At 49.0% G+C, this 24,722-nt stretch overlaps 2 protein-coding genes and 1 pseudogene across 3 annotated transcripts; 1 reads left to right on the top strand and 2 right to left on the bottom strand.

The window, feature by feature from the left end:
- Positions 1-5,003: 5,003 nt before the first annotated feature.
- LOC136544899 (protein KTI12 homolog) lies at positions 5,004-10,798 on the top strand. 2 transcript variants are annotated; one of them, XM_066536957.1, is made up of 10 exons: positions 5,004-5,189; positions 6,125-6,293; positions 6,398-6,501; positions 7,040-7,096; positions 7,519-7,604; positions 7,847-7,932; positions 9,564-9,679; positions 9,905-9,955; positions 10,045-10,133; positions 10,515-10,798. In XM_066536957.1, the coding sequence occupies exons 1-10, from the start codon at positions 5,070-5,072 to the stop codon at positions 10,675-10,677; spliced, it is 1,041 nt and encodes a 346-aa protein (XP_066393054.1). In that variant the 5' UTR covers positions 5,004-5,069; the 3' UTR covers positions 10,678-10,798. The 2 variants fall into 2 exon arrangements, with proteins under 2 accessions (XP_066393054.1, XP_066393055.1); XM_066536958.1 differs by lacking the exon at positions 5,004-5,189 and adding an exon at positions 5,216-5,384.
- Positions 10,799-14,779: 3,981 nt separating this feature from the next.
- LOC136543090 (flavin-containing monooxygenase FMO GS-OX-like 8) lies at positions 14,780-16,344 on the bottom strand (annotated as a pseudogene).
- A 3,611-nt stretch (positions 16,345-19,955) lies between these two features.
- Positions 19,956-22,594, bottom strand: LOC136544898 (uncharacterized). The gene is made up of 2 exons (XM_066536955.1): positions 21,825-22,594; positions 19,956-21,717 (listed from the first exon to the last, which is right to left on the bottom strand). Exon 2 carries the CDS (start codon positions 21,684-21,686, stop codon positions 20,478-20,480), a length of 1,209 nt encoding a protein of 402 aa, XP_066393052.1. The 5' UTR covers positions 21,687-21,717; positions 21,825-22,594; the 3' UTR covers positions 19,956-20,477.
- Positions 22,595-24,722: the final 2,128 nt, after the last annotated feature.

Here is a 24,722-nt window from a genome sequence, read left to right as displayed (position 1 = left end):
CGAGGTATCAGAGAGTCACCACTCCCCACTAGTCCTCGTTGGAGCACCCGTGCAAGGGTGTAGCTCCCCCTTGATCCGTGCAAGGATCAAGTGCCCTCTACGGGTTGATTCTTCGATACTCCGTCACGGCGAATCACCCAAAGCCGCTCACAACTTGAGTTGGGTCATCCACAAGCTCCGCCGGGTGATCACCAAGCTCCAAATCACCACCAAGCCATCTAGGTGATGGAGATCACTAAGAGTAACAAGCACGAACTCTCACTTCACCACGCGAAGCCTAATGAGAAGATGGATGCACACTTGACTACTCTTGATTCACTAATGAGGCTACTCTCTTGGATTCTCAAATCTCAATCACCTCACTAGGACCTTGCTCTTCTTGGCACTCATAAACGTGTTTCTCAGCTGTTGGAATGAGCAAAAGTGACTCCACACATGAGTGGAGCTTCTATTTATAAGGCAGCCTGAAAAACGAACCGTTATGAGCTTCTGCGGGGTGACCGGACGCTCCGGTCGTATTGACCGGATGCTCCAGTCAGTTCAACCCGCGAACCAGTGAAAATGTGTTGACCGGACGCTGGTAGGGTCCAGTCACCACTGACCGGACGCGTCCGGTCGCATTAAACCCTTACTGGACTCGACCGGACGCTGAACCCTCAGGGTCCGGTCAGTACTGACCGGATGCGTCCAGTCGCAGATTCCCTTCTCTGGAACCTTACTGGAGTCGACCGGACGCTGCCTTTCAGCGTCCGGTCACTTGACCTCTCCAGCATTCGGTCGCATCGAACACAGACTGCTGATCAAATGAACTGACCGGATCCTGCGGCCAGCGTCTGGTCGCACCGAGGCTAGCGTCCGGTCAGCATTTTACCCTTCATTCACTTCCAACTCTCGATCATATGTGAATGAAGTTTGCTTCAAAGGATCTTAGGCATTCGTAGGAGCTACCTAGAGCTAGTTTTAACAAGTGTGCACCACACCTAACTCACTAGACTCAACTAGGTCAAGTTACCCGTCCATACCCCCCTTAATAGTACGGCCAAAGGAAAAACAAAGTCCTAAACTACTCTAAGTGTCTCCAACTCCAATCGACACTTAGAACTAGTCATCCTTAACCTTGTCGTCCATCCTTTGAAAACCGAAACGATTTCCATCGTAGGGGCATGACAACCTTGATTGCCCAATCGATCTCTATTACCATGACCTAACTTAATTGCCTCTGCAAAACACATGTTAGTCATAATAATCTTGTATTGTCATTAATCACCGAAACCCAACTAGGGGCCTAGATGCTTTCAGAGGGGGAGGGGGATGTGGAGGGGGAGGACGTGGCGGGGGGCGCCGGCGATGGGGAGGCGGCCAGCGTCATCGTCGTCGGGCTAGGGTTTGACTGGGGCGGCTTCACTGAAGCTCCGAGGGTTGGGAGGGGAGGGGAGTTGGATGGGGAGGGGAAGTGGGAAGTGGAGGCGGGGGGCGCCGGCGCCGGGGAGGCTGCCGGCGGTAGCGGCGGCGGCGGGGACGTGATCCTCAGGGTGGGTGCGGGTCGGGGTGAGGGCGCACCCCCCTGGTTGCCGTCTCCGACACTATGAACACTTTTTCCTTCCTTACGGCCTTACCGGCAGGGAAAGAAGAAATCGCCCGTCCAGTAGATAGAGTAAAGGGTAGGGGAAAGGGTAGAGACCCGGACGACCGCAAGAGAAACCACCAGCGCTAGGTGAGGAGGCCTGGTCGGTCGAGGTTAGAAGAGATGACTGTAGTGGTTAATAACTTATTTTTATGTGGGACAACTCTTTAGCATGAGTAACATTAGTCATGATCTAAGTTTGTTGGACTTTAGGGATTGCATCTCTTATATCTGTTATCTTGATCATCACTGTGAAGTTTGCTTGGGACCCTGTATTATCCTACTGTACGGTACTCTTGAAGAAAATGAGCACTTGAATTTAAAAATACCACACTCCCATATGTGCCATATTATTCCTGCCCAGTTTTAGCTTGGTTCATTATCTTGTGGCTTGAACATGAGAACTGGGGAAATATAAGTAGAACTGGGAAATAAATTAAGTATGCATGACATCTTTTTGTGCCATCATGATCCCGGGGATTTGGATACTCTCCAAGACTCAGTTAAGCTTTTGGTAAGCACCAATGGGGAAAACCATTTGGACACAATGCGGAGTATATGAATTTCTCATGAATGAACAATTCATACATATATATATCCTTTAAAATTTCTCATGAATGAACAATGCTCGCCGTGGCCGCCTGCCGATTTGCCGTAGCAGCAGCGACGGTGAGCGCGACGTCCGCCTGGGGCACGCGCGCAGAGAGCTATGCATGCACCTGCATGTGTGTGGGAAGGGGTTTTCTATAAATGTGCTTTGAATTTAAGGTTAAATAAATAGACATGGACTGAAGTGAACCATTTAAAAAGTTTATGGACCCAAAAAGCCACTTTGGAAGTTGATGGACCTAACTGAAACCTCCTCCCAAGTCAATGAATCTCTGGTGCATTTAACTCATTTCAAAACTATGCATTTCTGCAGCATTGGGAGCAGCCTCTGCCGAGGGATCAAGAACAGGCACCTCAAATGCCTGATAAACATAAGGTTCTCCATTTCAGGCTGGTCGGTCGAGGTTAAAATGGATGACCGTAGTGGTTAATAACTTATTTTTATGTGGGACAATTCTTTAGCACGAGTAACATTAGTCATGATCTAAGTTTGTTGGACTTCAGGGGTTCTGCATTTTATGCAAGGGATTGCATCTCTTATGCCTGTTATCTTGATCATCGCTGTGAAGTTTGCTTGGGACCATGTATTATCCTACTGTACGTGTACTCCTGAACATTAGCTTTAATGAAACCCTTGAATGGTTGAATGCATATGGTGTCCCCCATGTTATTAAAAAAACTGTGCTAAAGAAAATGAGCACTTGAATTTAAAAATACCACACTCCCATATGTGCCATATTATTCCTGCCCAGTTTTAGCTTGGTTCATTATCTTGTGGCTTGAACATGAGAACTGAGGAAATATAAGTAGAACTGGGAAAGAAATTAAGTATGCATGACATCTTTTTGTGCCATCATGATCCCGGGGATTTGGATACTCTCCAAGACTCAGTTAAGCTTTTGGTAAGCACCAATGGGGAAAACCATTTGGACACAATGTGGAGTATATGAATTTCTCATGAATGAACAATTCATACATATATATATCCTTTAAAATTTCTATAGTAGGATCAGGCCTTTAGCTGTAGGTACTGAACATTGGTACACTGATTACTTAGCGAAGACAACATGGAAAGACTGAAAGGGAGTCATGATATTTCAGATTCGAAAGGAGCCTCACATCAGTGGTAACATATTTTTAGCACATTATTGATTATTGTATATTTTTTTGTGGGAATTTTTAATATAAACTTCTTTGTAGGAAGATTGATAATTCCTCTTGCATTCAAGAGCAGTCTATCTCAAGGGTTTGGACGAGTATGACATGAACTGATCAGACTAGACTCCGTGTGCTGCTTTTCTGATTATTTTTAATGCTTTTCAGTTGGTTCTGTTTTGGCACGTAGAGTACTGCCAGAAACAGAGGACGCACAACTCAGTATCCTTTTACTGTAGCTTAAGCTTGTTCACTTCACTAAGAACATGATAATTTTGTGGTTACGTTACGAGGCAAAAATCCAATGGAGATTGCGAATAATATATGCACGAGCGATGAGCTGAACTAATATGCTTAGGCCAGCCTTATACATGGCAGAAGAAGATACGTAATCCCAAATCGCAAATACAGCAGCATTTGGAGCAGGGAACGTGAAGACGATGCTATACGTGCATCTAGAACAGAAATTTATACCGTCAAGTTTGTTCAGTCGAAATTTAGCAGTAATGCAGTATATCGATAAACCACACGTGAAAGAGAGTTGCACGTTTGTTTCCGCACAAATATGCGAGCATGTATAGAACATAATTTAACAAAACGATTACTGCAAATAGCACAGAGCAAAAAATTTCTACTGCCAAAAACAAATTGTTCATTGGGCATATCTACTATATACCTCCTAAATAGGAGAACCCCACTATTATATTTTTGTGCAATTTCATGAAACCGCATCATTCCATAGGACTCATCAAGTCATTAAATTGGTACGAACTACTAAAGGTCTTCGAGAAATAAAGAGACAACTAAAAATTCCCACCAAGTAAATTTTAACTCACGGTAATTGATGCAGATCATCATGAACTGCCGAGGAACCTGATGGTTATTTATATCGTTGAGCAGATGGAAACATGGCATCCTATCAATTGTGTGATGGATCTTCGTCTGCAACAATGGCCCTGTTCACTTCGTTGAAAATAAGTTGAAACACAGTTTCGGCTGATTTGTTGTGAGAGAAAAACACCGTTCCAACTGAAAAAAAACAAGCTGAAAAAACTGAAAAAGATGAATTATAACGTAAACGAACCGGGCCAATGACACCACCTTCTCTCCTCCGTGCTGCGTCGGTCGGTTCATCGGGGTCTCGGCCGTGGCCTTGCGGCGTGTTTCGTGCACGTGTACATGTTGCGGCTGCTCCTCTGCCCCAGCGGGTGGCCGAGCGCCCGAGCTTATATATCTATGTCATCTTCCTGTCGGCAACAGCGCTACTCCATGCTCGCTGCGTCACCACACCAGCCGGCGGCCGTGGCGCCGGGCCCGTGGTTCCTTACACCCAGCTGCACAGGCCGGCAGGCCCAGCAGAGGCATTCAAGTCTTCAGGGGTATGATACATCATGTTCATTTTCCACTGTATTTTCGTCACAATCACATTGCAATACTCTAAACTCTGTATTTTCTTTACCTTTCAGTAAGTAGTAAAATTCGGTTTTACCGTTACGGAACAAAGATTCCAATATACGTATGGAGGAAGCGAAGCCCAAGACCAAGCGATCGAAATGCACGCAATCCAGAGGGACGAGCACTGTGCTCACCTAGTCATCTTCCACACCCTGTGCCACAGCCGCGGAGCCGAAGCACGAAACGGCCCAACTTCCCTCTCAGGCTCAGCTCCCCCGCGTGACCAATGGGCAATGGCGCAGTCCCAACTCTGGGCCTCCCGCACAGCCGCACCGCTCGACGACGCACTCCACTTGCGAGCAGCCGCCCCGCCTCTCTCCGCTCCTGCTCTCCACCTCTGCTCCAGGTGAGTCCATCCATACGCGATCCCTCCCCCTCCCCCTCCCCATCGGGCCGATTCTCACTCAGTTTTGGGCGCGTACCGCGCTCCACCACCGGCGGATTCCCATGGCGCACGGACGATGGTTCGCTGATCCGCTTACCGGATCTGCGCCGTGCTCACCGCCGGCGTGTTCCCTCCCCTCGCTCCATCCGCTTAATTGTATCCCCCTAATTCCTCTTCAGTTGCGCTTTGTGTCTTTGTTGATTGTGGGTAATCAATCGCTTACAACCCGGGATGTAAGGATTTCCTTGATAACCATCATCGTAGTAACACTGACGATACTGATCATCTCTAAGAATCGTATTAGATTGCACGATTCGGCTATCAGAGTTCAAGGTACTACTCGCCCATCCTGGTGTGGCTGGGAGCGCTTCAGGGTAGTTGTCATATATATAGTCATATCCGCACTATAACTAAAACCACGGTCAACTAAGTAGACAGCAGCTGGAAGAGAATAGGCTGCTCCATTAAAGCTTCTGGATCTGGATGCTATAGAAAGGGTAGCCTAGAGCCCTAGAACACTTACAACCTTGAACATCGCCTTACATAACAAGCTTGTTTCTATGATTTGGGGCATGTTTGGATACATGAGCTAATTGCTAGCTAGCAAAAAATTAGCTCTAGTGCATCCAAACAAGAGAGCTAATAGGTGGGCTAATTTTTTAGCCGTCTCTAACTAGTTGTTAGCCAATTAGCTAGCTAATGATAAATAATCTGGGCTAATTTTTAGCCCAACCAGTAACTAGCTATGTGTATCCAAACATGCCCTTAGTGTTACATCGAGATCATGAATGCATCACTTTTCTGCTGCTCCTTAGGTCCTCATGTAGGATACTGAGCATCTACTGTGTGGCAACCTTTTTGTATGACTGAATGTTTTCCATCCTTTATCTCTGAAGGTTTCCACGTCTTCCATGGCACTCGTCGTGATGTGTGGGCAGCCATGCAGCGGCAAATCAGCAGCCGCTGCTTGCCTTGCTGCGGCACTGCGCTCCTCCTCACCTGACCTTACTGTCCGTATCATTGATGAGTCATCCCTCCATCTTGGGCGCAACGATAGTTACAAAGGTATTGGTTATTATTACATGTCTTAGTTAGCTAGTTATGGACTTCTGTTTTGACCCTGTGATGAGCTTGTTTCTTTCTCGTTGTTTTGGTTGTTCCCTTCTTAGATATGGTGGTGGAGAAAAACTTGAGAGGAGTTCTTAGATCAGAAGTTGACAGGTCTGTGTCACGCGACAGCATAATTATCGTCGACTCTTTGAATAATATTAAGGTGAGGTAGTATCGAGTTCTTCATCCTATTTTTTTTTTCAAACTTGCACTGAGTGATGGTTCTCGATCAATAATAGAATGCTGCTCTTTTTTCTGTCAGTCTTATCTTTTAGTTTACTCCTTATCGCTGTGGTGATCGGGGTTCCAGAAGACATAAAAGTTTCCCAGACCTTTGCATTGAGTGACGGTTCTCGATCAATAATAGGATGCTGCTCTTTTTCTGTCAGTCTATCTTTTAGTTTTACTCCTCATCACTGTGATGATCGGGGGTTCCAGAAGACATAAAAGTTTCCCAGACCTTTGAAGTGTTGCTTCTTCCTATCTTTATTGACTGACTGTGTGCTGCTCTTGTTATTGCTACATCGGTACTGTTCTGTATAAACTCTCACGTTAGTTGTGATACAAAATAGATTCTGCAATTTGCCTTGCATCATTTTACAGTTACGATGCCTCAAATGCATTATGGCCTTGCAATATTATTGCGTACCTGTGTCTTTGTCTTGGATACAATTAATTGACTTTCACTTGATAATATGCAGGGGTACCGGTATGAGTTGTGGTGTCTTGCGCGTGCATCTGGAGTAAGATATTGTGTGGTAGACACTTGCTCTCTTGTTTATGTACTATGTACTTAGAATGATGGCTTTCCTAGCATAATACAAACAAACTGGAGTTGTAGACGACATTACGTGTTCTGAAAGTATGGATTTAATTAACATCGCGAATCAGATGGTAATATTGTTTGCATGATGAGCTACCTTTTTAGGCTATTCTTGGTATTTATCAAAGGATTAACTAAGTAAACTTACAAGATAGAGCCTCACCTAAACAAAGTTACAAAAGTTCTTTTAATTCAACAAGTAGGACAAATTGGAACTCATGACTATGTCCTGCATGATCCTTTTGTCAAGAGCACCTATAGGAAATAATGGAAACTTTATTTTGCTTTGAACAGTTCAGAACAGTAAATCATCCATTAGAAAGTGATTTCTTTTATACTTCCTCTTTTATGTTTCAGCTTTTTTGTGATACAGAAGTGGACCATTGTAGGGAATGGAACAGCAACCGCCAGGAGAAAGGAGAACCATCATATGATAGTAATATGTAAGTCAGATCTAATCTGTATGGAGCTCATTGACCTGAAACACTAATGGGGTCAGATGTTGGCATTCTTATTTTAAACAAACTTGTATTTCATAGGTTATAAATCTTTAGTAGTTCAGTTACTGTATTGAATTTTGGGGTTGTCGGAATAATAACACAACTGTGCTTTTCTATTCAAGCACTGCTCTGTCAACTATCAGTTACAATTGCCCTCTCATTGGCTTTTTCTTCAATGATGACAGATTTGAAGATCTTGTAAGGAGATTTGAGAAGCCAGAGAGGCGTAATCGTTGGGATTCCCCTCTTTTTGAATTGTTTCCATCTAGAGGTAAACAAACTTGCTTCTTTTGTTATTATTATTTGTAATTTCTTCACATGATCTTGTATGAGTTATCCCCATTGTCTGCTGTTAATTTCTCATAAATCCTTTTCTAGATTTGCATATGTCCTCAAATTTTATAGCCGCTTCACTGCCCTGTTTTTGAGTCTTTAACTATGCGATTGTTTGTTTCCTTCATAACATGTTTCTTGACTGTTCCTATTTTAATGTGTTCTAAAGTTGGTTCAGAGCATCATATGAGTTCCATTATAACATAACCATTACTACTTATGTTAGTAGTGATGAAAGACACTATAGTCTTCAGGACTAGCAAATAGCAAACATGTATGGCCATACCAATTGTTTTTAATTTTTTTAGTTATTTTAAGATATGCTGTTTGAACTCAGTATTCATGACTTGTGATCGAGACTGATAAGGTAGACAGTCATGTGTATTGTGGTTGGAATCTGACTAGCAGTAGAGACAATTATTGGTTTCTTGTTATCTTTGTTCTTTCTGTGCATTTTGATTGACTGGCTAAGTGCACAAGGTAACTTATCAGGTGACGTTTGGATTGTGTGAAATGGATGCTGGTGAATTGAGGGATTGGGAAGAAAATGAGGTCTTAGAACAGGCATGGACGATCCCCATGTGTTAGGATGAGGATGTTTTCCCTTCTTGTCATTGTTTCATGGTCATTGAAGTTTTGTGAGCCCCATAACTAATTACTATTGATGGGACTGGTACTCTCTACTAACAACCCAGTGCCTTTGCCATCCTTGACCACTGGTACCCCTTTTGCCCTCATCCAGATCAGAGCCCCTTTGGAATCGTCCTTGAGCCTGATCCCATGGCTTCTCTCAAGACAGTGGCCATGGTTGTCCTGCTGTCCCATTGAGGCATTTGCTGTACCTTTGCAAGTGATTGGCTTAATTGCTATTGGCCTTGCTGTTTATTCGTTCTGTGGGGTCTTTATCTAAAAATAGGATGGGTGCTTACCTGCAATTTCGGTCATGGAAACTTAACCATTGTCCCAAGGCCAAATTTTCCAAATGTGGCAAGGGTACCAAAATCTTATATTCGAGTATTTTGACCTACCTCATCTTCCATCTCTTCCAATCTTATCAAATGCATTATCCCAATCCTACCTTAGGAAAAGCTACCACCCCTGCAGATTTGAACTATATATATGTGTTCTGGCTTTCAAAACTATATGACTCCATTACAGGCGAAACAAAACAGGAAGAAAATTGTGTGGATCCATTTTGTTATTGAGGAGGATTATGATTAGCTGTATACTGTTTTTTAAAATTGTGGTGTTTGGTTAGCCTTGTTTCTAAACTATGTTGCAAAAGATGGTTGATTGGTTGTTGCATCCCAATTAAGATAATTAATGATAGTCGTATCTGAAGGTACATTCGTGAGAAAAAAATTAAAGGGTCAACAATTGTGCTAGATATTCTTTTAAACAGTAAGCTGATCTGCCTAACAGAGTGTTGGACTTCTGATAACTGCTTCTGTGCAGCAGCGTTAGAATATGTTCAGCACACGACAATGCATCACCGCATATTGCCTGCATTGGGTTTGACAAATAATTTGATCTGAATAATCTGTTTTCTCCAATGTTTTTAATTAATAGATGAAATAGTGGAAACGGCTCCTCTTATTGCTGAGGCTGTGTCATATTTGACAAAGAAAGTGGATTCCAAAACAAGAGACGTAAAAGTACTCCAGCCTACAATAGCCACTCAGACGGTAAGTATAAATTGTTGTTGGAAAATTGAAGTTGAAATAAATAACAAGATTATTGCAGCTGCCATATGAAAAACGGAATAATACAAGAAAGAAAAAGCTGGCAGCTGCTCAAGAATATAGAATGCTTTCCAAATTGACTTATGTGTGTTCTAGAAGGCAGTTATAATTATCTTCCTGAATCTTTGGTATCTATTCTAGGGTTGTAATGATGTCTTGATATTTCAGGTGCGAACAACAGAGGCTAATTCCCTCTATGAGATGGACAAAGCGACACAGGTAATGCCAGTTGTTTTAGTTTGTAGCTGTCTTTGGAAATGTGTGGTTCTATAAATCTACAGGCCTTGGTAACGAGCTGCACTTTGCAGGAGGTGGTCAATGCAATTGTTGAAGCACAATCATGCGGTCTTGGGCTTGCTGTGAATAAGATCTCTATTGGACCTAACTTGCCAACTATATCCTTTATCCGTGGAAAAAGTATTGTTATAGTTTTTTCTATTATGTGAATTTACAGTTTTACACAAATGCAATCTCGGTGAGTCAATTTTTTTTTTTGAATTTTGATATATAACTTTGTTATTTGTTCTCCACATGGTTAATCTATAATTAGTTCCACAACTTTATAAGGGCGTACCCAGTGCAGAGAGCTCCCGCTCTGTGCGGGGTCTAGGGAAGAGTGTTTGTGGCAAGCCTTACCCTCGAGAGCCCGCCCTTCAGTTCCACAACTTTATAGATGTATAAATTATAAAACTTGAAGGATTTGCCTCTTCTGCCTTATCTACATGCACAGTATGCTGGTTCATCTGATGCAGTTGGGATTCTTAACTGACTGCCACATCAACCTTCAGAGATCTGTTGGCCTGCCTGAGCTCCGAAGCCTGCGACGGACTTTCATCAAGCTGGCAGGGCAGTACAGTCTGAGTGGGCCACCACCACCGACGGATGCTGATAGCGCAAAGAGGATGTTTGTCGACTACTTAAACCGTGAAGTTGGTGCATGATAGTTTTCCTTCGCTTTGTTCCATGAACATCATGTAGGCTGTAATTAACTTGGGGACAAATTTTGAAGAAGCCACAACTTGATTATATACTTCTTCCGTTGTTTTGTGGAAGTGGAACTCCTATATTGACCAACCTATTTTTTCCATCTCATAATAAACTGGCATGCAGGAAAATAACAGTTAGCCGGTGAATGCTCACTATCCTCGCCATGATTTTCATATTCGGGCTCCTACCTTACGTCTGGATGGACGAGCAGGAGGATATGGTGGTTTGCGGGAAGCATTTATGCTCATATTTTACTGAAAATGTGCAGAGCAAATAGATAGATTTAAATACCAAAAGTTTGGTTAAAGTGAGACAGAATGATGAGCATGAGCACAACTGCCCACCTTCGCGTTAATGATAGGGTATGCCTCTCAGCTAGTGCTTCAGCCACCTTCCTCAAAATGTCTACGACCTGGCATTTGCCGAGGTCCTCATCCAGCCGAAATATGAGTACTTTATGTCAATTCTTGGCACTATCCTGGCTAATAGTGATATTACTGGCAAGCAAGAGCAGTACTGTTTCGGTAATGCTCCCGTGAGACATCCGGACCGACGTGGCTTCCTACTCGCAACTGCGCCGTTCGCTCGTTCCCGTCCGCACCGCTTAAAAAATAAATCTGTACCCACACGCCATACCCAGGGGTGCTCTTGCTTGCCAGCCAGGGGGTACTCTTGCTTGCCAACCAAGTGATGCTTGCCGGCAGCTGGCGCAACAGGTGGTGCTCGTGCTCGCCAGCCAGCGGTGCTCACCAGCTGCTGGCCTGCTCGCCGAGTAGGCCGCCGTGCTCGACAGGTGCTAGCCCAGCTCGGTGCCTCCGCTGGGGCAATGGCAACGCTGCCTTCGCTGTCGCACCTGCCGCGACCTATGCGCCGGCATCGAGCTCCGCAATGACGAGCCTCCATTTCTCCAAGTTGCAAGGTGACATTGTGCTGAAAGCGCATGTTGCAAGCGTATGTTTTTTTTTTTTTTGTGTTTTAGATGTTTCATCGGGATGTTGCTTGTGTTTCATCTAGATATTGCAAAAGTGGATCGAGATGTTACACATGTTGCAATGGCTATACACGTATGTTGCAAGTGTATGTTTCAAATGTTTCATCTATTTTTTCAAACGTATGTTGCAAATGCGTTTGTTTGGATGTTATATATGCTTCACACATATGTTGCAAGTGTTTTATCTAGATGTTGCATATGTTTTGCAATGTCTTTTCAGTGTTTTTGCAAGTGTTTGAGACGCATGTTTCAAGTGTTTCATCTGTTTACATGTGTATGTTGCAAGTGTCACCAATGGCAGATTGGGGACTGGTTGGGATGAAGCTGAGTCAGAGTCGAGCTGAAAAAGCTGGAACAGAGAACAACCTTCAGGATCAGGAGAGATGCCTTGCAGATGTACGGTTGTTGCCCCATAATGAATTGCCATCCACTTGTTGCGCCAATGGACTTTCATTGGAGAGAAAGCCTCTAACCAATCCATTCCAATTATCATATCAAAAGGACCCAGAGAGGCAGAATTTTGAGGGCCGAATGAAATGAGTGGCCCTATACTGTCCACTCGGCCATTGGTATCTCAGACTCACAAGTTCCACCATCTGCAATCTTGACCGAAACTAGAGATAATAGAGGAACAGCACCAGGAATTTTGCAAGTCACGGATGAGCTGATAAATGAATGACTGCTGCCAGAGTCCACCAGAATAAGAACTTCCTGACCGGCCAAGGAACCCCGAAGCTGCAATGTACGAGGGTTAGCGGCACCAGAAACTGCAGCGGCAGACAGTAACATGAATGCTTGGTGCTCAGCGGCAACTGGAACAGCAGGCTCGGGCTCTTCCTCCTGAAAATCTTCCTGGCACATGTTCCACACCTCCTGGAGAGCGTGAAGCTGGAGCTCTATAGCACACTTGTGGCCCGGTGCCCATTTCTCGCCGCAGCGAACACAAAGGCCGCGGGCCTTGCGGAAGGAGCGCAGGGCAGAGAACTTGTCCTCAACCGACACCCCACGGCCAGCAGGCTTCTTGTCATCAGCGGGCCGCGGTGGAGGGGGAGGAGGAGGTAGAGCGCCCTTGATTGTCGCCGTCTTGGAGAAAACCAATGAATCAGTCTTCCGGAAGTCACGACGGTGACCCGGCTCCAGGGCTTCCTCCTGTAATAAAGCAAGGGTACAAGCAGCATCCAAATCGCAAGGACGTTGAACCATGATAACAGAACGAATATCATGTCGCAGACCGTCGATGAAACGGGTTGTGTAGTAAAGAGGGTCAGGCGTAGTGTAGGCTTTGAGTTGCTCAACCAGCTCAGTGAAACGTTCGATATAGTCCTAGACAGTTGATGTTTGCTTGATGTGATACAATTGGCAAATCAGGAGTTCATGCTGGTCTCGACTGAATCGCTGGTGAATCAGACGGCAAAATGTAGATCAATCTGAAGGAAGAGAGCGTTCTACTGACTGAAGCCAGGGAGCAGCGGCACTGGTGAAGTGGTGTGTAGAAACACGAATCCAAACTGAGGGCGGAACAGAGTACATTTCGAAGTAGTTTTGGGCGCGGGTGATCCACAGCTGGGGGTTGTCCCCGTCAAATTGAGGAAAATTCATTTTAGGTAGTGAGCCCAAATTGAAGTCTGGAGGCAATGGTGGATGGTACTGGTGGAAATTGGGATGAACATAGTAGGTAGTGGGATGAAACGAAATGGCGTGAAGAGTACTCTGTTGCGGATGATAGGTATGGTAGTGAGCAGGGGCGGATCTAAGGGGGGCTGCCGGGGCTCAAGCCCCCCCTACCGCCGGCGAGCCCATGGAGCCCCCCCCCTGAGCCCCTCCTAAAAATTTTCGCCATTGCTGCTGTGCTGCTTTGAGGAGAAGAAGTTAGATGCGTGATGTATAGAGGTTGAAGAAGCTCTCTGTTCACTGCAATACTGCATCCATCCACGTAACTCACATCTTAGGCCTCTATTATGGCCCATCAAGGCCCAGCGTCATCCGCATCCCTTCAGTCCATTCGCATTGCTGCAGCCAGCATCCAGAAGAGGCCCACGTTGGGCACTGGCCAGGGCGCATAGCCAAGTTGTGATTCTTTTCTCTCTTTTTTTTTAATTCTGTATCACTTGTCTACTAAGTTTTTGTGGAAGAGTAGCATATCAATTTTTGTGCTATGAATATCTCTTGGAAGTAGTAGCATTTTTTTTAGAGAGGCTTGTATATACATGTGCAAGATCCAATACATATGCCACGTTCGAAGATTTTCCAAAATGCACGTTTAAAAAATGTTTGGCATCGACGCAATCAAGCACCGGGCCTCAATGCCTATATACCATCACCGACATCAACATCAGTCACTATGTTACCCATACCGCTAAGACGACACACTTGTATGTTCAGCCCCCCCTGTTATATTTTCCTAGATCCGCCACTGGTAGTGAGCTGGGAAGGTGACAGAGGGGTTGGGATGATTTGGGTGGGAATTTGGATCGATTGGTCGGGGATGTGGATGAACTGCGTGGGAAGGTGGGTGAACTGGGTGGGGATTTGGGGTTTGATGGAAGGGGTAAGGGTATTGGGATTGGGTACGAAATAGGTGGCGTGGGTGGAGGATGAGGTTCAGGAGGGGGTTCATGAGGAACAATGAACTGCGAACATGAATTGAACTGGTAGGGAGGGACTTCGAGCGTACCATTGTTCGGGCTCGGAACCAGGGTCGTAACAGACCCAAAGCCTGGCTCCCGAGCCGAAGCTGCAGAATGGTGCCCGTCGGGCAGATTGAGCTCGGTGGCCGGCGCAGTAGAGTACGCGCTGACATGAGCTCGAGCTTGGGAGAACTCCGTGCCTAGCTTCTTCTGATTGAACACCAGGGAACATCGATCCCTTCGCTGCTTGAGGCAGTGAACTTCCCAATGCACGTCCCCGATCGATCCTTCGATGTACGGGCGCCACTGCTCATATGCCTCCGCTGCCGACTCAAGGGCCGAGACCATATCGTCGCACTCGTCGCGGATCTCGTGGATTCGAATGAGCTCGAGATCCCCAATCCGTAGCTCCAGCTCTATGACGCACTGTTCGAAGTCCTACGCACGGATGTCAGCGAGGATGGCAGCCTGCGAGTGGGTGGAAGCGAACTGATCTAGTGTGGTGAGGCAAGAATCAACGGCAGCCTCCTGCGCTTGATCACGGGTGACAGCCGCAGCGGTCGAAGCGAATTGGGCAGCGAGAGCCTTCTCCAGCTGGTCGACGTAGAACCCCATCGTGGTGTCGCGCTCGATGCGGTCACGCTCGCCATCTGCAGCCCCCTTCTTGATCCGCCCGCACCTCTCGTCGATGGAGTCGAGGCGGAGCAGGATCTGCTCGAATGTGGACTTGACGTTGGGTTCCATCACCCCTTGGGACCTCTGGAGGCGAGTGAAGTGAGAATGCGACGCCGGATCCAGAGCTCCAAACCAAGGAATGGTGGCTCTGATACTAGGTGTTAGCCCCGGCGGTGGCGGGGGCTGGAGATTGGGAAGAAGGGAAGTAGCATGGAGAAGAAGAAGATAGCTCACGAGGTTCCCCTACCGACGATGGCAGGATTGGTAATATTACGAAAGTATTAATTGGTTCGTTACATCGATGCCTCACACCGATCTCTCAGGTTCTACTTATCCTGGCTGGCACACAGGCACACCTAATTACAAACCCACTGTGGGCCGAAGACCTTGGAGTTCTTGGGCCTAACTCGATCACCTCTTCTAGGCCTATACTCTCCTTGAGTATCACCAGGATGGTGGGCGCTGACACAGTGCAGTAGATGATGGAGTCAGCGACGACACACGAGCCGTCGGCGAACATTACCTGCCCATGCTCGCAAAGGCACTCGACCTGGAGGTGCAGCTGTAGGTTGTGGTGCCTGGACATAGCCTTGAACACGCCGGAAGCGATGCCCTCCATGGACTTGATACTGATGTGCACCTTCGTCGCCACCCTGGAGAGCTCCAGCGCGATGTCCTTGCCGCTCTCGTGGAAGCCCACGATCACCACCACCTCACCGTGGAAGGAGTCAAGGACCCGGTACGTGTGGGAGTGCAACTGCCTCCTGCTCCACTTGTCCATGCCGTTGATGGTTGGGAGCCTTGGCTGGGTGTACTGGCCGATGGCGACGACGACGACGTCGAACACCTCCTCCGTGGTGACCGCCTCGCCCTCATGGTCACCATGTCTCGAGGACCACCTCACCGTCCACCGCTTCACGCCGTCGTCAGCGGCCCGCGGCTGCGCCAGGCCAACATGCAGGACCTTGGTGTTCAGCCTGACGATGTCCATAAGCCCGAACGCGTCGCAGAAGTCCCTGATGTACCTTAAGAACTCGGCGTGCCCAGGGTACCACCGGGCGTCGCCGGTGCCGTCGTTGCTGGGGAAGAACAGGAAGTCAGAGAAGGCCGTGAGCTCCATCGGGCTGATGAGCCGGATAGAGGCGTACATGCTGCTGTGCGCACCGTCCGCGCCGAGGGGGTCGGCGCTGTCCGTCCTCGGGGTCGTACAGCCACTGCCCGCCGGCGCCACCGCTCTGCTCCATTACCGTCACATCGTGGCCCTCGTGGGCAGACGCTAGCCCCGAGACGCCAGCGCCGATCACGCACACCTTCTTGGATGACACCATCTGGCCTCATGTGACCTACTACATGTATTGGTGAACACATACACGCATCTAGAAAAAGAACTGAGATCTATTGTCTTCATTTATGAAGAACAATCTTTGTTTGTAATTGTACTAATACACCCACATCCAAGTGATATGGAATTCAAAGAACACGTGTGTTAGCACAGCACCTGATGATGATGAAGATGAGAAGGAAAGACACGAACTGAAGAATAACATATGCGGAAGTTCATGCACCACCAAACCCAACTATAGCTAGTAGGACTGAACCAAACCAGTAGTCGGACCGCTAAAAGACCGAACCAGTGTTGGAAATAATAGCAATTTAATGATGAATAAATTAATTCCGATAAGGCGAAAAAGAACATCTGCATATTTTAGACGATCATAAATAGAAGGCACTAGCACTATGATCTGAGGCGAAACCCAAATACACCAATGCTAGTAAAAGAAGGAACCCAAGACAAGGTAGATACATTCTTACGGTGGGGTTGTCGGCACTAGAAATAGCGCAAAAGTAGGCGAAGTAGACCATCGATGAAGACCCACGAACACCGGCGTAGAGGGAAGAAGACGTTCAACGAGTAGTCACAACGACGCTTCCCAAAAACCTGATACGGCCCCTACCCTGTGCAGGGACACGAGGGGATGTAGGCTTCGGAGACCTGCTCTCCCGACGCCGATGACACGTCGGCGACGGGATGGGGAAGACAGAGGCAGCGCAACACTGTGGCACGAGAGAGATGAATTGTATCTATACTGAGGACGACGTCTCATCCCAATATATACACACGTCGTAGCTAAGGTAAGTAATTAGCTACGTAATCATAGCATTAAGGTGATTGACTTGTCGTTAGTCGACTAGAGCAATCACTTGTAGGTGTTTGATGACCGGCAACACGTCACGGGGCTACCCGGGACGGCGATTGGTGAGCTTCAGCGTATGAAGAACTCGGCGGGAAACACAAAGACAACGATTTATACTGGGTCGTCGGCTCATCGGAGCTGCGTGCCTTTGTGTACTATGGCGTGCGACATGGAGCGGCTGCAACTCATGTCCGCCCAACTTGGATGTTGCTTCTTGTTAGCCATGGAGGAGCCTTCCCATGCTTGCCGATGCTCCGCAACCTTGAGATACCCGAGATGCTCCTCGACGACGCGCGTCGAGCTCCAAACCCCGAGAACCACCGCCTGCCGCAGCATCCAGCGTGCGCCGGCCCTGACCACAGCCGTCGCCCGCCACCCATGGTAGCAGCTGCAGCCCGTCGCCCCTGACCGCAGGCTTGGTCGGGCCTCTGGCCATGGTGCACAACACGTACGAAGGCTTCCTCTGGGGCTCCGACTGCTCCCTACGCATCTACTCTGCTTCTTTTCCCTCCTCCGATGGCGGCGACAAGATCCATTGGGACAGGCCCTACGCCTCGCCGCCGCCGTCGGGCACTGCACAGACCTGCAGTTCTGAGCGATCGCATCCATGGGTGAGGACGAAGGGAGAAGGTGGGACGGGCTTTGGGCAGACATGGGCGCGCCGGCGGGCGGGGACCATCTCTGGCGGGGTGCAGATTGGGGGCGAGGCAGGTAGGGGCACGCCGGCGGGTGTGGGCGAGCGCGCCAGCCGGACCATCTCCTAGCAGCATGTCCAGGCAGTATACATGGCCAACTGGGCCGCACGGCACGGCACGGGCACGGGCAGGCATGGCACTATGCGGCATGACAGTTTAGCCGTGTCGTGCCTGTTAGTGCTGCTGTGCTAAGGTCGTGGCCCAGGCACAACACTATGGGAGGTTAGCCATGCCGTGCTTCCAAGCACGGCAGCTCGCGCATGCCCGTGGTAGCCAGCAGTCGTGCCTCGCACTCGAGGCCGTCACGCCACCACCGCATCTTGCGCTCGTGGCCGCCACGCCGCCACCGCAGCAGCTGCGCCTTGCTCTTGTGGCCGTTGCGCCGCCGCAGTAATGCCTCGGGCGAACACCGCCGCACCGCCGCAGTGCATTGCCACACCATCGCGCCGTCGTCGTAGCCACGTCTGGAGTGGAGAAGACGTAGAGAGCAGGGGAGGGAGTTGCCTGGGACCCGCGGCTGCTGGCCTAGCGAGTGAGAGGCGGAGGGGTTCGGCCATTTTGGTCATTTGGGACTCGGAGAAGAAGCGAGAGAGAGAGAGAGAGAAATTACGGTTGGGAGGGAGGAAAATGAGAGAGAATGAGGATGGAGGTAGCTTTTATACCTAGGTTTTCTATCAAGAGCTACGTCCAATGGTCAGAAATGCTAAAAGTTGATCTAACGACGGAGAATAACTGGGGCGACACCGTGCCGTCCTGTTATCCGTGCCCTGCCTAGGCCGGCACTACCGGCCAACATGGCGGCCTAGGCACGGCACCACGACCGGGTCGTGCCGTGCCTGGGCCGTGCTTATTAGTGACGTGCTAGTGCCGGCCCATCGTGCCCAGCCCAGCTGGCCAAGTATACCAGGCAGGGTGGCCCTCCTCGCCGCTGTTGGCCTCGACTGCTCACGGCACAGCCTCACCCAGCCGCTACTGTCACTGCTACGGCCACAGCCTCGCGCCGCCGCCACTCTTGCGCTGCGCATGCTCTCGCGATCCAGGAGGCCACCACTGGGTCAAGGCATCTGCATGGAAACAGTCACGAGCGAGAGAGGCTGCAGCCGGGTCAAGGCATCCGTATTTGGGGGTGAAGGGGACTGACAGCTGGGCCCTGCGACTAGTGTGTCTTTCACTGCCAGGTTGGAGTGACACGTAGGCAAAACCGGGTGCCAAAAACCACTCCAGGGGGTTAATTAAACGGTTTGGGAAACTTTAATGTGTTCGTTAGATGGATTTAAAGTTGAGAGATGTAAGTAGCCCCAATGCCAAAGGTGAGGGGGTTATGTAGACTTTGTCCTTTTTTGGCTTGCTTACTTGCCTCCTATTTTGATCACTTTTTTTTTGTTGGGAACAGATTTGATGGAGAATACCTAAATGGCCTTTGATGACAATGAAATATGAAGTGGTGGCTCACTCATCTCATTTACTGTGATGTTGTGGCTCCGGCTCCATCAATTTTGCCTCAGTTTTGGCTCCAGAAAAAGCCATATGTGCTTGTTTAGTAAAACATTTTGATTAAGCCGTTAGAAAATCCATAATAAAAATCCTACAGAAGAGGGCCTAAATGTAATAATCGGTCAACTAGCGTGTGTATTATCCTAACTTCTATCCGTAATAATTATGAAGAGCAATGGACAATATGATGTATATAAGGAGATGATAGCCAAAGGATTCCAGAGGATGCGGTTTGTTACGAATTCATATGAATCAATCTAAATAAATGGGTTTTGAACTCTAAAACCAAAAACAAAAAGAAAGAAATAGAGACCAGTGCTCGGCGGTGTATGAAAATGCCACTCAGCATATGAAAATCAATCTTGGTATGCATATGCTTCGATAGCCGTCCGCACATGTCCTTTTAATAAGAAAAAAAAAGCAAAGTAGCAGTAGTAAACAGAGGCAGAAATAACACACATCACGTGGAAAAATAAAAAGGAGCAAGAATTGCTGACCGACAAGAGTTTTATTATTAGAGTGAACTCACTCATTCACACACAAGATAACAATAAGGCCACGTTTAGTTCCAAAAAATTTTGGTTTTTGCCCATCACATCGAATCTTGGACGCATACATAGAGCATTAAATGTAGACGAAAAAAAACTAATTACACGGTTGGGTGAGAAATCGCGAGACAAAAATTTCAAATCTAATTAGTCTATAATTAGACACTAATTACCAAATACAAACGAAAATGCTATAGTTGCAAAATCCAAAAAATTTCGCGAACTAAACGTGGCCTAAGGTACTGACGATACAGATAGATGACGGCGCATCTACGGCCCCGTTCGCTTGTCTTAAATTTGGCTTGTTCGACTTGTTTTTTCAGCCGGAACAGTGTTTTTCTCTCACAACAATTTAGCCGGAACAGTATTTTTCAGCCAGTTTCAGCCAAAATTCAGACCAGCGAACGGGGGCTAGAAGGAGGAAACTACGACTTACTCATAAAACGAGTCCTTCATTCATTCATTTCTAATACTAGAAGGAACAACCAACAACTACGATATATGAGAGGCAACGATAATTTGATTTGATTTATAGCACCCAATTGATACTTTCTCGACGGAAGATGTAACGCAGTGACTTGTGCACCACCATCCTGAACCCTTCTTCCGATGATGAAGAGGAAGAGGGATTGGAACTGCAACCATCGCCTGCGCCACGAACCATCTCCACACCAGTGAGCAAAGCTGCTGTCTTGCCTACACTATTCTGGTACTCAGGGTAATCGTCCTTGACCACCTCATAGATGATCTTGGCAATGCAAAACCTGCCCTCGCCAAGGTCGAGGAGTTCGGCCGAGGCCGTGTTCCACCCCACGGGCGTCTCGAGGCCTTCCTTCCAGTGATGCGTCACTGTCACCGACGGTCTGTATTCACCCCTGGTGGCAGCATCGACGGCGCCACCGAGGTCCGACGACGCGCACAGGTGGTGCCTGTCGCTGTCGTCCTCGTCGCCGGACCAGGAGACACCCAGCCACAGCTTGAGGTCGGGGACGTACTGGGGCGCACCGAGGAAGGGCATATGCCAGTCGCTGGTGGCCTGCCGCATCCACTCACGCCCCACCGTGTCGAATAGGTAGGTGCCGCCGAAAGGGGAGGCCGACACGCAGATGACACGGCCGCCGTCTAGCACCGCGTGGGTGTAGATGGAGGAGCCCTCGGACACCGGCGGAGGTGGAAGGCTGTTCCATTCCCATGATGGATCGGCATCGGTGAAAGTTCTTGGGTTGAAAGGTTTTGGCTTGGAGTGGTCGAATCTGAGCACCTGGAAGCTGGGGTAGCCACTGTTGGAGCACATGACGAAGAGGTCCTCTTGTTCTCCAGGAGCACTGTCGGCGTCGGCGTCGGCATCAGCATCGTCGACGGGGACGGGAGCGGAGATGACGATGGGCCCGTAACCTTTGTAGCGGAGGCCGTTGGGCATCGACCAGGCGGTGTGCGAGTCGGCGTCGTAGAGGAAGGTGTTCCCCTCCTGGCTTCTCCAGAGGATCCTGCTCTCGCTGATGCGGGGGTTCGCCAGACCGAAAAGATGCTGCTCTACGTTCCTACCGACCACCGCCGGTTGGAAATTGTAGGTCGGCGGGGGAAGCGATAGCCTGTAGATCGTTGGTTTGGCCGCTTCTGCTTCCGCCGTCGACGGGTAGAAGAGACGCTGCGAGACGTCCAGGCGGTGCAGCGAACACACGCTGCTCATGCAGTTCTCTGCAACTAGGTTCACAAATCGACGCCGTAAGTTCATCATCTCTCCTCTCCCCGCTGCAAGATGCCCCGGCCTGCATCTCGATTCAAAATGGGGGAAAAGATTAACTTTTTTTAGAGAAATTCAGCTCAAAGATTCAAATCAAAGATGTGGAGGAGGAGGACGATCCCGCAAACATACCTCGGGCAGATCCGGCTGACTGGCTGTTGATGTCGAGGGCGGCGGGATCTGAGTAGAGGAGGCGGCGGGGAACGAGACCCTCTAACTTCGACCTCAGCGACTGCAGAGTACAGTCGGAGACGGATCACCGTCCGCTGAGGATCCAACGGAGGCTGCCCCACCAAAGTCTATAGCAGGCCAATTCGAGTGGCCCATCGCAGCCCACCACGCCAATAACAGCGACGTTCGTCTCTTTCCCTCCGGCCGCCGTCTTCGTCGTCGCAGATGTGCTCCGCCTCTCTCCTCGCCGTCACGGCGTCCGCTCGAGCGACGCGAGCTCCGCCGCCTTGCTCGGAGCGGACGCCGCGCTCGAGCTGCTGCTCTTCCACTGCCTCCTCGAGTTCGCACAGGTCCAGCACGACGGGGCGGCGGCGGGCAGGGGCAGGGGAGGAGCATCAGGACCGCAATGTTCGCCTCCAGCGCTGGTCCGCTGATGCAGCCCGTCGTCGGCACGCTGGTCTGGCTCGTCGCCGTCGCAACTGCTGCAGCCGGGTCCAGAAGGTGGTCATGCGGGCTGGAAGCATGAGGTGGTTGGACCTTGGATTGAAGAATTCAGTGCTGTAATTTGTGCTTACAATGTGTTCTGTAAATTGTGCAGCTGCTAGCAACTGTGCAGGAAATTAGATAGGAAAGGACAGGTGGTAGCCAAATCAGAGCCAATTGTACGTATTTGAATTGTGATGAAAATTGTTCTGGAATGTAATGGTATTACTAGAATAAAGAGAAGGCATTGCATTTTTTGAAAGTTCAGATGCTGCAGAGCCAATATCAAGTCCATATGACATGTGAACTCTTTTACTAGAAATTAGTCAACCAGAAAGATCATCAGGTTGCAAAAATCAGTAATATATTCTGAGTTATGAACATATGGCAATATTTCTAAGAAAGTAGACCTGAACATGCAAATTATAGTGCTGAAGCTGAACATATATCACCAACGAAGCACACATACATGCTGATGCATTCTAAACAAGGAGCACAACTTATTCCACAATTGCTAGAACCCTTGCTTCCTGTCAAATTTCCTGCACAAATTCCTAACATATGAATGTAGTGCTTACAAAACACAACGCTTACAAGCTCAGGAAGCAAGGGTGTGGATGTAGTGCTTACAGCTTATTCCACAATTGCTAGAACACAATGCTTACAAGCTGTGGATGTAGTGCTTAATTACAAAACACAACGCTTACAAACACAAAGTGCTAACACTCTGAAGATGGGTGCCGCTGAACAACTAGCTCAGGAAGCCCGGTGGCTCTCAGGTCGTTCTCCACATCTGGAGCTCGTGTGCCAAGGGGGCTCCACCTTGCCTGCGGTGGAGGGGAGAATAGGCATCTCACCAGCGAGTGCGGCCCGAGCACAGCACTTCCTGCGGATCGACGAGCAGCAGCTGCGCGTGTGACGACCCAGGCGAGGAACACACCGGATGCTCTGGCTACGAGCGGTAGCGTCCGGGAGGACCACGCCTTTGTGCCGCGGGACGAGGGGAGGGTGGCGGACGGTGGGGGCTGGTCGGCCGGAGCGCCGTGACGGCGAGGAGGGAGGCGGAGCGCATCTGCGACGACGGAGACGGCGGCCAAAGGGAAAGAGACGGACGTCGCTGTTATTGGCGTGGTGGGCTGAGTGGGCCACTCGAATTGGCCTGCTATATGACTTTGGTGAGGCTGCCGCCGTTGGATCCTCAGCGGACGGTTATCCGTCTCCGACTGTACTCTGCAGTCGCCGAGGCCGAAGTCAGAGTAGGAAGGGAGGCTGGATCATTTGCTCAGGCCGTGGGCCGCAGCCACTCTGATGATTTCGTGTTTTATTGGGCCATCAACTCCCTCCAGCAAGCAGGCTCCCTATAAAGGGCTTTCGGTAAGGTGCTCGACTTTGGGCCAGGCTGGCTCCTCTTGGCCCAAAGACAGGTTATTTGGATATCAGTTAACAAAGACCAATTTACCTCCTTACCTAGCGTCGAAATCCCATTTTCCTCTTTACTCTACAAAATTATTTTTTTACATCTTTTTAGAGAGGTAATGTCGGTGTTTTGGAACCGGGGGTCCCCCTACCGACGGGTGAATTTGTGCTGCGTGCCCCTAATCCCGGATGGTAATGCGAAGAGACACAAGGTTTATACTGATTCAGGCAATCGAGGCCCTACGTCCAGTCTGAGAGATCGATCTTATGTTCTTTGCATCGGAGTGCTCGTAGTAGGGGGTTACAAGCTAGGTGAGAGAGGGAGCTAGCCCCAGGTCTCGGCGAGGGTGGTGTGGGCTGCTTGAGGCGTTGTTCTCAAGTAGCGTAGAAGTGTGTCGTTCTATCGGTGTCTTCCTCCCCCCCTACGAGGCCCAAGTCCTCTCCTTTTATAGTTGAAGGGAGAACGAAGGTAGTACATGTATCACTATGCGACGTAGTGTCAATAGAAGTGGCACGTCTGAACCCTGTGGCCCGTTCTGGTGGCGGCGTGGTCGTAGGAGCGATCCGTCCTTGGAGTACTGGAGCGGCGTGGTTGTCCCATCAGGTCCTGCGCGTCGTGGGAGCCCCGGGAATGTCTCGGAGCGGATGTGACGGCGAACATGCAAGCCCTGGTGGACAGATTGTGCGCGAGGCCGAGGCCTGGTTGGTGCCGAGGCTCACGCTGCGGTGGGGGTCTCGGCGGGCACGAACCCCGAGATTGCCGAGGCCCCGGTGCACAGTGCCGAGGCCTTGAGCGGGCGGCGAGTCGCGGGTGCAGCGTTAGGACACAGTGGCTGGTAACCCCCGTCACGCTCTGTCCCAGGTGCTGATCGTGGATACAGTGTCGGGACACAGTTGTCGGTAACCCCCGTCGTGCCCTGTCCCAGCTGGTACGGCGTTGATGCGACTCTGGGTTGCATC

The sequence above is a fragment of the Miscanthus floridulus genome, chromosome 3 (assembly GCF_019320115.1).
Source record: "Miscanthus floridulus cultivar M001 chromosome 3, ASM1932011v1, whole genome shotgun sequence".
NCBI classification, from domain to species: domain Eukaryota; kingdom Viridiplantae; phylum Streptophyta; class Magnoliopsida; order Poales; family Poaceae; genus Miscanthus; species Miscanthus floridulus.
Note: the sequence above shows the minus strand (reverse complement) of the source record. Positions and strands in the feature narration are given on the sequence as shown.

Coding starts and splice junctions, on each gene's coding strand:
- LOC136544899 (XM_066536957.1), top strand. CDS start 5,070: ATGGGCAATGGCGCAGTCCCAACTCTGGGCCTCCCGCACAGCCGCACC. Junction 6,502..7,039: donor ACTCTTTGAATAATATTAAG/GTGAGGTAGTAT, acceptor GATAATATGCAG/GGGTACCGGTATGAGTTGTG. Junction 7,097..7,518: donor CTGGAGTAAGATATTGTGTG/GTAGACACTTGC, acceptor TTTATGTTTCAG/CTTTTTTGTGATACAGAAGT.
- LOC136544898 (XM_066536955.1), bottom strand. CDS start 21,686: ATGATGAACTTACGGCGTCGATTTGTGAACCTAGTTGCAGAGAACTGC.